Source organism: Hippoglossus stenolepis, chromosome 11 (genome assembly GCF_022539355.2).
Source record: "Hippoglossus stenolepis isolate QCI-W04-F060 chromosome 11, HSTE1.2, whole genome shotgun sequence".
In the NCBI taxonomy this organism is placed as follows: Eukaryota; Metazoa; Chordata; class Actinopteri; order Pleuronectiformes; family Pleuronectidae; genus Hippoglossus; species Hippoglossus stenolepis.
In genome coordinates this window covers 10,630,969-10,644,287 of record NC_061493.1, presented here as the reverse complement: position 1 = coordinate 10,644,287, position 13,319 = coordinate 10,630,969, and the positions used below count along the sequence as shown (strand labels likewise).

General features: G+C 41.4%; 2 protein-coding genes across 5 annotated transcripts; both read right to left on the bottom strand.

The window, feature by feature from the left end:
- Positions 1 to 67: 67 nt before the first annotated feature.
- On the bottom strand, positions 68 to 9,402 carry LOC118117606 (dynein, cytoplasmic 1, intermediate chain 2a). 4 transcript variants are annotated; one of them, XM_035169961.2, is made up of 17 exons: positions 9,266 to 9,402; positions 7,428 to 7,536; positions 7,191 to 7,317; positions 6,612 to 6,747; positions 6,177 to 6,239; positions 5,827 to 5,954; positions 5,651 to 5,737; positions 5,276 to 5,438; positions 5,072 to 5,171; positions 4,801 to 4,926; positions 4,166 to 4,312; positions 3,948 to 4,061; positions 3,724 to 3,857; positions 3,410 to 3,554; positions 3,179 to 3,319; positions 2,649 to 2,774; positions 68 to 2,191 (listed from the first exon to the last, which is right to left on the bottom strand). In XM_035169961.2, exons 2-17 carry the CDS (start codon positions 7,533 to 7,535, stop codon positions 2,090 to 2,092), a joined length of 1,947 nt encoding a protein of 648 aa, XP_035025852.1. In that variant the 5' UTR covers position 7,536; positions 9,266 to 9,402; the 3' UTR covers positions 68 to 2,089. The 4 variants fall into 4 exon arrangements, with proteins under 4 accessions (XP_035025852.1, XP_035025853.1, XP_035025854.1 ...); XM_035169962.2 differs by having other exon boundaries at positions 6,612 to 6,696; XM_035169963.2 differs by lacking the exon at positions 6,177 to 6,239.
- A 765-nt stretch (positions 9,403 to 10,167) lies between these two features.
- Positions 10,168 to 12,629, bottom strand: and3 (actinodin3). The gene is made up of 5 exons (XM_035170887.1): positions 12,503 to 12,629; positions 11,963 to 12,026; positions 11,713 to 11,757; positions 11,116 to 11,255; positions 10,168 to 11,014 (listed from the first exon to the last, which is right to left on the bottom strand). The coding sequence occupies exons 1-5, from the start codon at positions 12,512 to 12,514 to the stop codon at positions 10,310 to 10,312; spliced, it is 966 nt and encodes a 321-aa protein (XP_035026778.1). The 5' UTR covers positions 12,515 to 12,629; the 3' UTR covers positions 10,168 to 10,309.
- Between the last annotated feature and the right edge of the window lie 690 nt (positions 12,630 to 13,319).

Here is a 13,319-nt window from a genome sequence, read left to right as displayed (position 1 = left end):
GTTGGACTTCTGCATCATGAAGAAAAATTGGATGGAGAAAAAGTATGAATTATTTTCCAGCCTCATCTTTCCAACTTAATGCAGATCTTAATTTAGTTTATTTAAACCCTCTCAATGAGTACATGTCAGGAAACACTTTTTACTACTTGGACAGGTACAGAGTAGAAAACAACCTTTGGTACAGAAAAAAACACTTTAACTGTACTAGTGTCAATAAATTCAAGGCAAGTATAGTTATGGACCTTAATTGGTAAAAGCTTGTGCCGATTTTAGGAATGTACTACTCAAGCCTTTAGTACAAAGCAGCATTTTTAAACAAAACACAAAATTTAAATAAGTGCCACCATTGGAATAAATAATAAATATTGTAGTGGTTAAAATGTAAGAGTGACACACTTCCGCACAGGCCACAAAAGTGTCTGTTTAAGCACATGATCCGGTTTTAGTCATCAAATTAAAGTGCTGCTGAGGATACAGAGGAAATGATACTGATATGTCAGCGGTTTCTTTTTCTTTTGCTCCCCTGAAAACACTCCCAACGCCGACCGTGTGCACAAGTGTGTCCAGAAAATATTAAAACATGTCAAAACACTACAATGGTACTAAAAAGGTGCAAGTACAAAGGTTTGCATATTTTAAAAAAAGGACTGAGTTGGTTGAGGCTTCAGGACAGGAGCAGATTCTGGAGCACCGAGGATGAAATCAAAGCTAGAAGTGTAGAGAGTGGACAGCCACGTCCATCCTGGTTCTCACTTCCCTGTGTTCTTCTCAATCACCTGACTTACTGTACTACCACTGCTACATGTGACATTCATCGTATCTACAAATGTTCTCTTAAAGACATTTAAAAACATGTTTAAAACTGTCTTTTCTATCCGTTCTAGCTCTGCACCTCTCCTCAGGCCAGTTCATGTAGTAGTGGGTGGAAAAGGTGGAAGCCACAGAGGAGAGAGCAGCTCCTCTTGGCAGTGTGTGTGCCAGAAGTTGATAATGTACCGGGGCCGGTCGCACCAGCTGGTGTGAAGCTAAGTCGCCGTTCAGAGTTTAACCTCATAGTTACACCAGTTGCACTATCTAGATTTTAAATCTTCTCCTCATCAGGACCTGTTGCAAATATTATGCCTGGTCAGGAGCAGTCAAAATCTAAACCAGCAGACGATGAAGAAGCAGTAGTGAAGTAGTCGGCTTCTCAGTGAGCTGAGCCAGACTCATTCTCCTGCTCTCACAGAGCTGGTGGGTGGTGTGTAAAAACATCTGTTTACAGTTTACAGCGCTCTCTCTCTCTCTCTCTCATTGACTGTCCCCTTGTTTCCCTGAGTGACTGAAACAAGGTTTACGATTGTGTATTTTTTAAAGTTAACCGTCTCAGAAACCAACATGTTCTGTGAAGAGGTCTATGATCTCTGCTCCATTCCATTACATTTGCTCCATTAAAAGGTTCAGTGTGTAAGATTTAGGTGAAAGGGATCTATTGGCAGAAATTTTATATAAAATAATTCTAGTGATATTTTCATTAGTGTGTTTCATTAAATTGTACAAGTTGTCATTTACTTTACCCTAGAATGGGCCTTTTATATTTAAATACTTTATATTTACATCGGGCGCGGGTCCTCTCTACGGAGGCCGCCTTTTTTTTTTTTTTTACAGTCGTCCAAACTGGACAAACTAAACACCTTTGAGTTTAGTTTGACAATTGAAGGTTACCACAGGTTCTCCTTTATGTTTGGAAGGGGAATGTGAGACTTCACCACTAGATGTCACTAGATTCTACACACTGAACCTTTGAATTCATTTTATATTAGTAAGCTACTGTTAATAATGATAGCAACAACTGTTTGATATCTAAATGTGAAACAAGCCAGTTGGGCTGTCAGCGTTAATGGTCTGTAAAAGTGCGCTTTTACATGACTGTGCATTGCTAAGACCGGGCGTAGTTAAGACTAAGTCTTATGTTCAGTTGGTGCAACTGAACTTAAGTCCATTACAAAGACTGGTCTTAAAAAAGACTGACTTAACAAAGAACCAATTGGTGCAACAGGCCCCTGAAGAGGAATTATGAGCAGTTGTTAGTGAGGTGGGGTGTACATTATCAGACATTGGCCAGTTCCTCAGCTTCATCTCGGTTCTCATTGATCTCAGCCAGCGTCCTGACGAAGCGTGTCCACTCGTCAGCCTTTGGCACGCAGATTTGCTGCAGAAACACAAGGACAACGCACCAGCAGTGTGTCAAAGAGAGAACGTGGAAACAAAAGGTGATTTCACTGGATTTAGTTTGAGCACGGAGGATAAATACAGAGATGAAAACTTTTATTTACCAGAACAAACAGTGAAGATGTGCATTTATGTTCACATTTTACGTAAAAAAAAAATATGATGACATATTTGGCTGTATTTGGATTTTCTTTTTATTTACAGTTATTTCTAAGTTATAATTTGATAAGTTAATGCTTAAACTGTAAAATATCAAGCCTCAATTACAGCCATGTTTTTCAAAATATACTTATTATCTCAATAGGGCATCAGAATTGTTTACACCACTATCAGTATCTGCATTGGCCCCCAAAACTCCATATTGTTCGAGCTTTAGCTTGTGTAGCAATGGCTGAAATTACAAAAAAAATAATAGTAAAAAAGCCACGACGTCTCACCTCTCCTACGTCGTAGACCTGCACCTGTCCGTCTGAGTCCCCAGTGGCGATCTCTTTTCCAGTGTGAGCCCATCTCACACGGTTCAGTGCTGGAGACCCCTCCACACACACACTGGCGGTGGGAACCTAGAAAACACACATCAACTTATAAGAAAGAAGATTCATGGAAGGTCCCGAGTGATTCCATTCTATGATAAAACTGTGCTTTCAAAAAGCTTATGAAACAATCTTAGCAGAAAATTGTATGATTCCTAAAAGACATTTTGGAAGTACGGTAATTCACTTTCTTGCCCAGTTAGTTGAAAAAACTGAAATTACTCTAATATGGTGCCAGAAAATAAATATATCATACTTTTACAGTCTATTTTTTAAAGATAAGACTAAATTTAATTTAAATTTCTCTCTCTCTCTCTCGCTTCAGTAGTGCTAGTCCAGGTATTATATTGCCAGGGTGACTGTTTATACATGCCTCCAGTCTTTAAGGGGGAAATTAAGGTCTTGAGTTTCAGTGTGTGTGTGTGTTTGCATACTTCAGTGTCATTGTTGAGGTTCCACAGGTCCAGACGTCCGGCGAGGTCCACACAAGCAAACAGAGCAGGGTGTGTCGGAGACCACATCGCATCATAGACGTAGTCACAGCTGTCCTCGAATGAGTACAGTGGACGGGTACTCTGTAAGGAGGAGGAGAGGGAGAAATGGATTCAAGTAAAGGAGCGTAGCTAATGGTGCCTCTAATAGAAGTGTGTGCGTGTGTGTCTCACCTTGGTGCTCCAGAGTTTGACGGTCCAATCAAAAGAGGAGGAGATGAAGAGATGAGAGAAGTCAACTGGTCCACCAGCGCTGTGACAGCTCAGCCCAGTCACTGGACCATGGTGGCCTTCAAACACCTCAGTGATACCTGCCTTACTGTAACACAAATTGAAGACACAGAAGATTACCTTAACACAAATTTCAGATGTCGTGACGAACACTACTAATTACTGTCTTTCCCCAAACGGCTTTCCCATTACTTTTAGGAAGTCTCAGTGTTTATTCAACATGCTAACAGGAATCTGATATTAGAAAGAACTCTCACCTCCCGTGTCGACAGGCGGTGTAGACGGAGCCGTCCTCGCTACCCACCACAAAGTTGTTCACGTCTCCCAGAGGGAAGGCCATGGAGGTAACAGCCACTGCCTTGCTCTGTTTGAACACCAGCTCCAGACTGTCCTGCAGGGAGAGAAAAGAAAATCACACAACCTCAGACTCCCTGTCATTTAACAACAGTGTCTGTACATCTTCCACGCACAGTCATCATACCTGCGGCTGTGAGAGCATGTCAAGGCTCCAAGAGCACATTTTTCCATCAGTGGAAATGCTGATCAGGTTGTTGGCGTTCTGGGTTCCCACCACGTTCACACAGTAGACTGGGTGCTGAACACAGGACAGAGCACAGCAACATAAACATCATCCAGAAAGAACAACTGACAAAATACTGGCTGAAAAACCAAAAAGGTGCGTGAGCTGTGATGCTTTACTGTATGAGCAGCTGCAGACAGGGGGGTTCTCTGGACAGGGGTGCGCTTGTTGCTCCTGTTGTCCCACAGGACAATCTGTCCCGAATACGTCCCACCCACCACCAGGTTGGGGTGAAACTTTGCAAATCCAGCTGACATCACCTCTGACTGCAGAATGGAAAAAATATAATTAAAATATTTTGCTTCTGTCTTAATGTTTGGTTTTCTAAAGCATAAAATAAATTATTCAAAGATCCACTGTGTAGGATTTAGGGGAATCTATTGGCAGAAATTTAATATAATAGTCATAATTATGTTTTTATTACCTTACAATGAGCTCTCTATATCTACATCAGAAGCGGGTCCTCTACCAGAGTCCGTCATGTTGCATGTTTCTACAGTAGCCCTAAGTGGACAAACCAAATACTGGCTCCCCAGATGGCCTTTACTGTTTTTACATTACCCGAAGGCTGCCCTAGCCTCTCCAACATGACTGGGAGTAGAGGGTCAGGTGAGGGGATTGTTGTAATATTCAGCTTCACTACTAGATATCACTAAGTCCTACATACTCACACTCTCATACTAAGGAATAAATAAAAAACCTTCAAAGAAAATGAGTTGCTTGCAGAGCAACAGCATGTGAGTTCTGCCCTCACCTGGCAGTGGAAGATGTACTCAGGTGTCCCCTTCTTGTACTTCATGTTCCAGACCAGTGCCACTCCGTCAGGCTCATGAGGAGCATCCTCATTGTTGTTGTATGAGGCCAGGAGCAGTTCTGGGTACTGGGAGGAACATAGCAACCAATATTAGAAGCAGTGGAGCAAAGTAAAAATCTTTAAAGGGATTTAAAAATCTAAAATGAATTAATACAGACTTTTCTTAAAAGCTAGAATTTCTCTGTGGGCATCAATGACAAACACCTCATACCTGAGGGGACCAGTCAAGACAGGTGACCACTCTGTTTTTAGTCCAGCGCTCATCTGCAAACTGTCTGTTCAGAACCAGCTTTGCACCTGCCTGCAGGTCACTGAAAAAGACGGAGAAAAATGAGTACTTACACCACCTATCCATCTGTCCATCACATTTTCTCTAGTTACAGGATTTACACTAAGGTTTGTTAATTTGCCTCACCCCTCCTTATCCTCCAGATCTCTGCCGCTGTAGTCGAAGCAGACGTCCACGTGCTCAGCCAGAGCTCTCTCAACAATTCTGCTGCCTCGCTCGAAAAACGACAAGAACTCCTCGGAGTGCATGACCTGCAGCTTCTCTTCTTCAGTCAGCTCCTTGGGAGTATCTATACAAAGATTATTCAGTATTCAAGGAGGAAAAAACGTTAAAAAAAGATCTTCACTTTTCTTATGATACTGAACTGAATTTAGTGGATAGAAATTAACTCAAAAGTTGGATAATGTAAGCTGAAACTACTCTTTCCAGTAATCAGCATTATTAAAAAGCATTTCCTGTCACTGTTATTGTTATTTACATGTTACAAACTTAGGTCCTCACCCTCATCCTGCTGTTCACCCTGTTCATCTTTTTCTTCGTTGTCTTCTACTGGAGGAGCAGCAGCTATCTCCTCATCCTCTTCCTCATCTGGAACACACACAACCACACATTCAATTTCGTTTTCACAAAAAAGGTTGGAGAAGAGGTAAAGTTGGTATGTGTCTGTGTTTTTTTACCTGCTTTTTGATCAGCGTGTGACAATGCATCGGTGGGTGTCTGCGTTTCTTTGCAGTAAGACACCATTTCCTTCGGGACAAAGTCCACCTGGGTCAATTTGGACATGCCCAGCCTCACAGCTCCACGTCTGCACATACACACACACACACAGACACATAAAACCACAGTGGACATAAGCTAACACATACACAGGATTGAGATACAGTGGAACTGAATGCAACGTTTACATGAAGTAACAGAAATAGTGATGCACAGAGATAATATTAACACATTTGGACAAATCTAAGATGAAACCACAAAAACTGATTAAGGCTGGAAGACAAGCTAAAGGAGAGAGGAGGAGCAGTACCCCATCAGCTCAGAGTCGGAGTGCAGTTGCAGAGTAGAGGGGTCAGGATCCCAATGCAATGTCCTTATACAGCCAAACCACCACATGGTATTAATAAGAAGAAAGACGGGACAGAGAAAAAGAAAGAGGAAAACAAGAGGATGAAACCAAATGCAGAAAACGGGCAAAAGGTGAGCCACATCAGAAATGTTAGAGATTGGAAAGACAGAAAAGAGGAAGAGAAAGGAGGACAGGGAGAGAAGAAGTAGAACGGAGTGCATGTTAATAAAGACACATCAGCGTGCTGGTGAAAAGGCAAAGAGGAGACAGGTCAGAATTCATCAAGTGTATTTACAATGTTAACACACACACTTAGCATGCAAGTACGACTCTAAATCACAGAAAAATGAGCTTAAACGACCCATCCCCAGCTCTCTCTGTCACAAACACACAAACCTTGGTCCTGCGTTTCCGTCCCCAGAATCTTGGCTTCCTGCGTCACTGCCCACTGATTTGTTGGAGGGAGACATGGGGGCAGGGACTAGGTAGTGAAACAGACATGTATCTTCTGTTACTACCCTCAGGGGCTGAGCTGTGAGTGCGTGTGTGTTTGTGAGTGCGTGAGTCGATGAATGGGTGGGTGGGTGAGTGAGTGAGTGATTGAGGGAGGGAGTGAGGTATGAAAAGAGTGTGTGGACGAGTGAGTGAGTGAATGAGGTTGCATGCAGTAAGGAGGACAAAACACAAAAGGACAGAAAAAGGGGAGAGAAGAGAGAATGAAAATAAATGGCGAGCAGGTTTTAGGTGTCATGCCGAAAAACAGTTGTGAAGAATGTTGAGATATGTTGGGAAGACAGGGGGGAAAAAGCAGAGTGGATGTAATCAAGCCAGACCACAAAGTTAGAGGTGACATTTATAAACGCTGCAACTCCATCAAGCACATAACCAGAAAATGATGGGAGATAAGTGGGGTGAGGGACAAAAATAGAGGCAGGCTGGCAGTGTGTGTGTGTGTGTGTGTGTGTGTGTGTTTACCATGGGGTATGTCAGGAGTGATGCCAACACTCTGCAGGAGCGCCTCCGCCTCCCTCCTCTTCCTCTCCAGGTCAGAGTCTTCGTGGCTGCCCGAGGAACCACCTTCCGCTCCGCGCTTTGCATCTCCCTACAGGGTACAGAACGTGGTCAACCTCAGCATGAAAACACATCAGACATTTCACAGTAACTGAACACTGTCAAGCTGAATTTAATTAAAGGAGTTGAAAGGAAACATACATCCTTCTTTTTCTTCTCCTCTTCTTTTCTCTTTTTCTCCTCTCGAATCTGGGCGATCCGTTGTTTCTTCCTCTCCAGCTCAGCCTTCAGCTCACTCTTGTCGGACATACTGCGGGAGAATTCAAACGGGCCGGTGAAAAAAACCTAAAAGCTAGCTAACCTAAAAACTACCCTCTGCAAAAATTAATTTTAAGTAAAAAATACTAAACAGTCTGTTCTCAGCTTCTCCAATGTGAGGATTTGAATCTTGCTACTTCCCCTTGTCTTATACATTAGTGAACTAACTCTCTTTGGGTTTTGGACTGTTGCTTTTTAGATTTCGTTATAGTTTTATTTATTTCCAAAATAAATAAAAAAGACGTGATACATAAATTCTGAGGGAACGTGAAGGAGAATTGCCTAAAAACCCTCCAGGGGCTTGAAAAGTGACATTCTCCAAGCTGAAAACTACAGGAAATAGGTAAACAACTTTTATTATGCCAGTTATCTGTCTCACTAGCTACATTTAACACAAAGTAAAAGCATAAACACAGTTTTACACATTAGCTACAGTTAATCCCATAAAACCCGATCCATTAAATAATTATACTAACTCCCACGCACATGAAAAACACATCAATAATTCATGCAAGTGTACACAGACTCATTAGCAGAATAGGAATACACGCTCACGATTTGGACAAGGACAACACACTATATATATATATATTTATTTATTTATAGGACAAAGTAAAAAATTGATTGGACCAATCTTTTATAGACAGTCCACATGGAAATTATTGGTTGGACAGAGGGAGGAATATTAAAAAGTAATGTTGGAATAGGGGGAAATTATAATTGGAATTCTTCCCTATATATTTATAGTTTATAGTCTTAATCTATTTGTTGCTGTTTTATATGAAACATCTAGAAACTAGAGTAAAAACTAAATGCACTGTTAACCAATGGCATGAGATTTGTTCATTCATTTCGACCTGCTTTATTTCAGAGCATCTGCAAGATGCATCACTAAACATTAACAAACAGCCCCAGAAAAAGTCCTTTGGACGGGAAACTTGTGCTCCTATTAAAAACAAAATCATCTTTTCCAGTGTGCAGACTTCACATGAGAGAGATAAGAGCAACCCACACTGCAGCAGCAGCCCTGGGCCGGTCACACTGGAAACATGTGAACTACAAACCAGCTGCTCACAACAATGATCTCTTTATCTGCTCTCCCCACAGTGTCAGGGCCTTGAACCACTGAGCTGCTGTATTAGGTAAAAACATCCAAACTAAACAAAGATGAATGCCTCAATGATGGTTTTATCCTAAATGATATAAACTTTAGATTGTTGTATGGACTCTTCATGCCTTTATATTAGAAGTCAGAGCTCACAGTGTCATTAAGGATAGTGCAGACATGACAACAGATACACCCTGGTTATATTCATGTGCTAATCCTATCTGGGTGGCGAGTGTCCACAACACTGAGACAACTGAGACACTCAACATTTCCACCCACTGTCAGAACTGTAGGGAAACACAGAAAGGAGCCTTAGCGTCTGTCGCGCCTCACATCTCCTCTGTTGGCTCTACCTCGGCTTCATGTTGTCAATTGTTTACACCCAGTCTGGGATCTGTCAAACGTTGGTTATAATCTAATTACTCCACTGTCGGCTAAATGCTAAACTGGCTAGCTGTGTTAGCATGCTAATCTCCATGGCAGGAGGAGGCCCGTCTCCTACAATGAGCGGACATAACGGAAACATCGGAGAGCAACGCCCGAGTTTTTTCTGTCCCTCTGTCCCCGGGTATGTGTGAAGGCCACGCGGCTGTGGAGGTGAAGAGGTAAATACCTGGTGCCGGGTGTCTGACGGAAGAGGACGAGAGGACGACAGCTTATAGAGCGAGACAGGGATGATGGAGGTGAACAGTGATGATGCTGGAAGAGAGGGAGCCGCTGCAGTGCTCTTCTTCAGCGCTCAGCCCGAACACCAGCAGGAGTATTACCGAGTATTACCGACCTCTGCCGGCACAAACTGGAAACTACATAGATCCATTATTATTAGTAGTAGTAGTAGTAGTGTTATTAGTATTATTAGTATTATTTGTACTGCACTGTGCTCATTATTCATATTTTTATTATAAAAATTACATATCCTCCTATAGTCTGAATCATATCGCTGCACTGTTTAGCATATAACATTATATCACAGCGTTTTCCCTACTGTATACACGATCATACCTGATTCATTGTTACTACGTTGATCATTATCATTATCATGTACTGACTGTGTTAATGTTTGTGTACTGCTATAATAGTGTTTTGTGTCGAATTGTTCTAATATGGAACAAATATTTTATTTTATTCTTTTCTTTTTACCTGTATTTATTCTGTACTTCAGTTGTACTTATTATGATTATTATGATATTATGATTATTATGATTATTATTATTATGATTATTATCATTATCTTATTATTAGTAGTAGTAGTAGTAGGAGTGGATAGCATATTGGCCCATAGTTAAGTCAAAACTATCTATCCCCTCTAGCTGTCAAATTAAAAAAAATAGTAGCAGGGAAAGAGACACATTTCCTATTTCAAACCCATGCAATGACAAATGAAATATAAAATCACACACTTGTTTTTTGTCGATACATTTTTTATTGTTTTTTTCTTTTTATCCCACACAACATTTTATTGTGTATCACAATATGAGCACTCATACACACATACTGTACAGGTATAGTGTGGAAAACCATGAGGAAAAAAAGCTGTGTTTACATGTCTGCCTTGTTAGACATGATGACCTGCATGAGTTTTACTTTTAGTTTGTGGATTTGCTCACAGTCCTGTCATGATTTAGTTACTTATGATTTCTTAAGCACTGTGTTTTTTTTACTCTTCTGGAGCTGGATTGGCATATTTAAAGGGGTCATAAAGGTCACGTTTGAAATCATAAGGGTCAAAGTGAGGGTAGGGGTTTCCCTCTATGTCTGGTTCTGCAGGGGCACTCTCCTCAGCTTTTGCTTCTTCCTCTATCACCACTTTCTCCTCAGCTGGTGCCTCTGGTGCAGATGTTTCCTGGATAGGGCGGGGAGGGTGGTCAATGAGGCAGTCAGGATCCCAGTAAGGGTCGCAGTCATACTCCATACCTTTGGCAGCGATAACAGGAGGTGGAGGAAGAGAGGGAGGAGGGGCAGACTTTTGGGGAGGAGGGGGAGGTGGGGCAGACTTTTTGGGAGCAGGGGGAGGTGGAGGAGGAGCTGCAGCCTTAATCTCCTCCTCTGTTTTGGGCCTGCAGGCCGGGTTGCGTCGTGGGTCACACAGCACTGGAACAGCCCCCGTAGGCAGGTAGACGATCTGAGGTTTGCACAGTGGGTCCCTGGGGTTGCACAGGTAGATCCTCTGAGCGTTCTCCAGGGGGTCTGGTGTTGGAGCAGGGGTGGTGGGAGGTGGAGGGGGCAGGGTAGTTGTAGCTGGTGCAGCGGTAGTCGTCTGAACACCTAACATGTTTTGGTAACTGGAGGCGTCTGGGCCGTAGGTCAACTCCAAGTGACGCATCTGCTGGTAGAGTATCCTGATCCTGTCAATCTCATAGATCTGACAGAGAAAAAGAATGTGCTCAGAGAGGACACAGAACATTTTGAGCTGAATAGATCCACATTTGTTCACGTAAATATTTCCACTCATTCTCATCTTACGCCCTCCATGTGTCCAATGCTGTTGTAGTAGCGGTAGTAGGACTGAAAGTCAGGAGTCCCTCTGTGCCACTTTGGGTCGACATTCCTCGTTGGTCGAGAATTAGTCAAGAAATCATGAGCCTGAGCTGAGTCAATGTTCACTGGGTTCAATGTGGAAGAACATGGAAACAGGAATTATAAGAATACACATTCTCATATCATTTGAAACACAATTTGAGAAGCAATCTGTTTTAAACTACTGACAAATTTGGAAAATAGAGTAATTACATCCTAAAATGTGCCATAAGCTATTATATATAAATATAACAGGTATAATATATATTTTATTAAATATAATGATATATATAGAAGTTGTAAAGTAACATATTAAATGTGCGTATGGCAAGTAACTTTAAAATAGTTAGTTCCAGCTGTAAATGTACCTTAAAACCAGCAGGTCAAAAAATGGCTGCACTTTAATTTACTATGACATTTTACATGAAATACAGACTTTTAAGAAAATCTCAGCCTTTAAACGATAATCTAAATCGTTTTTAATCTGTTTATACTTTGAATCTAACCAGATTACAATCTGCAATAACATGAAAGATCAATTACCTCCAGGATTCTTTACTTTCATAAGAGATGTTGCTTCTAGCAAACCTTGAGAGAAGCACAGAAAATCTTAGACACACATACATAAACAAATAATAGTACTTAACATTATATATAAAGCATGAAAGTATATGGCCAAGATTCTAAAGACTTTCCGCTCATGACCTTGAATCCAGATTTAAGTTATTGTCCCACAGCTGTAACTCTTAAATTAAACTAAAACGACAAAAACAATTTACTGCATTTTACAAACCTGACATAAACAGCAGACAGCATAGCGCCCTCCACAGGAACTCGTCAAACATCATCCTTGATGTCTGAAATTACAATATTAAGCAATACACCAGTTATTGCAATTTGCCTTTTATGGCCACTGTTATTCACAAAAGAATATTAGATTAATGCACACATGACACAGCACATAACAAAAGGGTACACAAATATGCAGGGACACTCAAACGTGTCACATCACATGATAATTACAAACAGATGTAGTTCATCTGCCTTCAAGAAAAAAAATTACCCAACATGAAAAATCCTCTAAAATCCCAGTGGGTACTTAAAGTGTATCTGTGCTACTTCATGGTGATGTATTTCCCTGTGAAGCTACTACTGCACTTTGCAATTTGGTCAGTTACAGAACTCTCTGATATTTATTTGCACAATGGCAGACAATCATGGTGCAGAGAATGGTCCAAACATGGTGCAAATGTAAATATTTGAAGGGCTCTGCCTTAAACCTGTCACAGCTACTGCAGAAGAAAAAAAACATGGTTTAACTGAACGTGCTCACCTGGTGTTGCATCTCCCCCGTCCTGGACTAATGTGCTGCACAACATATGTGTTCATAAATACTGCTGATAATCCCGAGGCGTTTCCATTGGCCACTGACCTGCTGGCAGGCCTGACTCCACCCCTCGTGCATTTTCTGTATAGACGTGGAAGAGCTCATTAGCACGTTGAGCATGAACCAGCAGTAAAAGGTGAACTTCAAACAAAATGTGAAACCTTGTAAAGTCACAGGAAACAACCAGGTGACTGCAGGGCACCCACTGGGTGCGCAGACAGTCCAGTTACTTACATGTACCAAAGGGATTATAATCCTGGGTGAAGCCATGAGTGGAGGCAGAATTCATGCATGCATTTTTCCAAAATCTATATCTGCAAAACACTGATTCCTCAATCTGTTTTATGCTCCACATTTGCAAAATATGGTGACATGCACCATGTTACTGTAGAGTAATTCTTGACAAAACATGCCTGGCAGGTAAAAATTAACCCTCTGTGCCCAAAACAGCTGGATGTGTCCTTTTAACTTTGGTCCTGGCCAATCAAGAAATAGAGGGGGAGTTGAGTCAACTGCTGTTTAAGTCCCCAAGAAATATGCAGGAGTTATGGGCCTGCTTGTCCCAACACCAAGAATCTGTGACACAGACCTGGGAATTGTTGTTCAGACACTTCAATACATATTTCTCAATCTTTGGATAGCACAAGTAGACACATATGTTCGTTTAAAATAAAATCTGGTTAAAAGTTAAATACAATTTTTTTTTTAAATCACCAGAACCTCATTTACTTGTATAAGACACTCTGTGTCTTCCTGTTTCAAT

What these genes read in the sequence shown, in the direction of transcription:
- LOC118117606 (XM_035169961.2), bottom strand. Translation starts at nt 7,535, where the DNA reads ATGTCCGACAAGAGTGAGCTGAAGGCTGAGCTGGAGAGGAAGAAACAA. An exon ending in TCCGACTCTGAGCTGATGGG is followed by an intron (nt 5,955 to 6,176) that starts GTACTGCTCCTC and finishes GTGTATGTGCAG; the next exon opens with ACGTGGAGCTGTGAGGCTGG. An exon ending in GTCTTGACTGGTCCCCTCAG is followed by an intron (nt 4,927 to 5,071) that starts GTATGAGGTGTT and finishes TGTTCCTCCCAG; the next exon opens with TACCCAGAACTGCTCCTGGC.
- and3 (XM_035170887.1), bottom strand. An exon ending in CTGTCTGCTGTTTATGTCAG is followed by an intron (nt 11,758 to 11,962) that starts GTTTGTAAAATG and finishes GCTTCTCTCAAG; the next exon opens with GTTTGCTAGAAGCAACATCT. An exon ending in GCATTGGACACATGGAGGGC is followed by an intron (nt 11,015 to 11,115) that starts GTAAGATGAGAA and finishes TTTCTCTGTCAG; the next exon opens with ATCTATGAGATTGACAGGAT.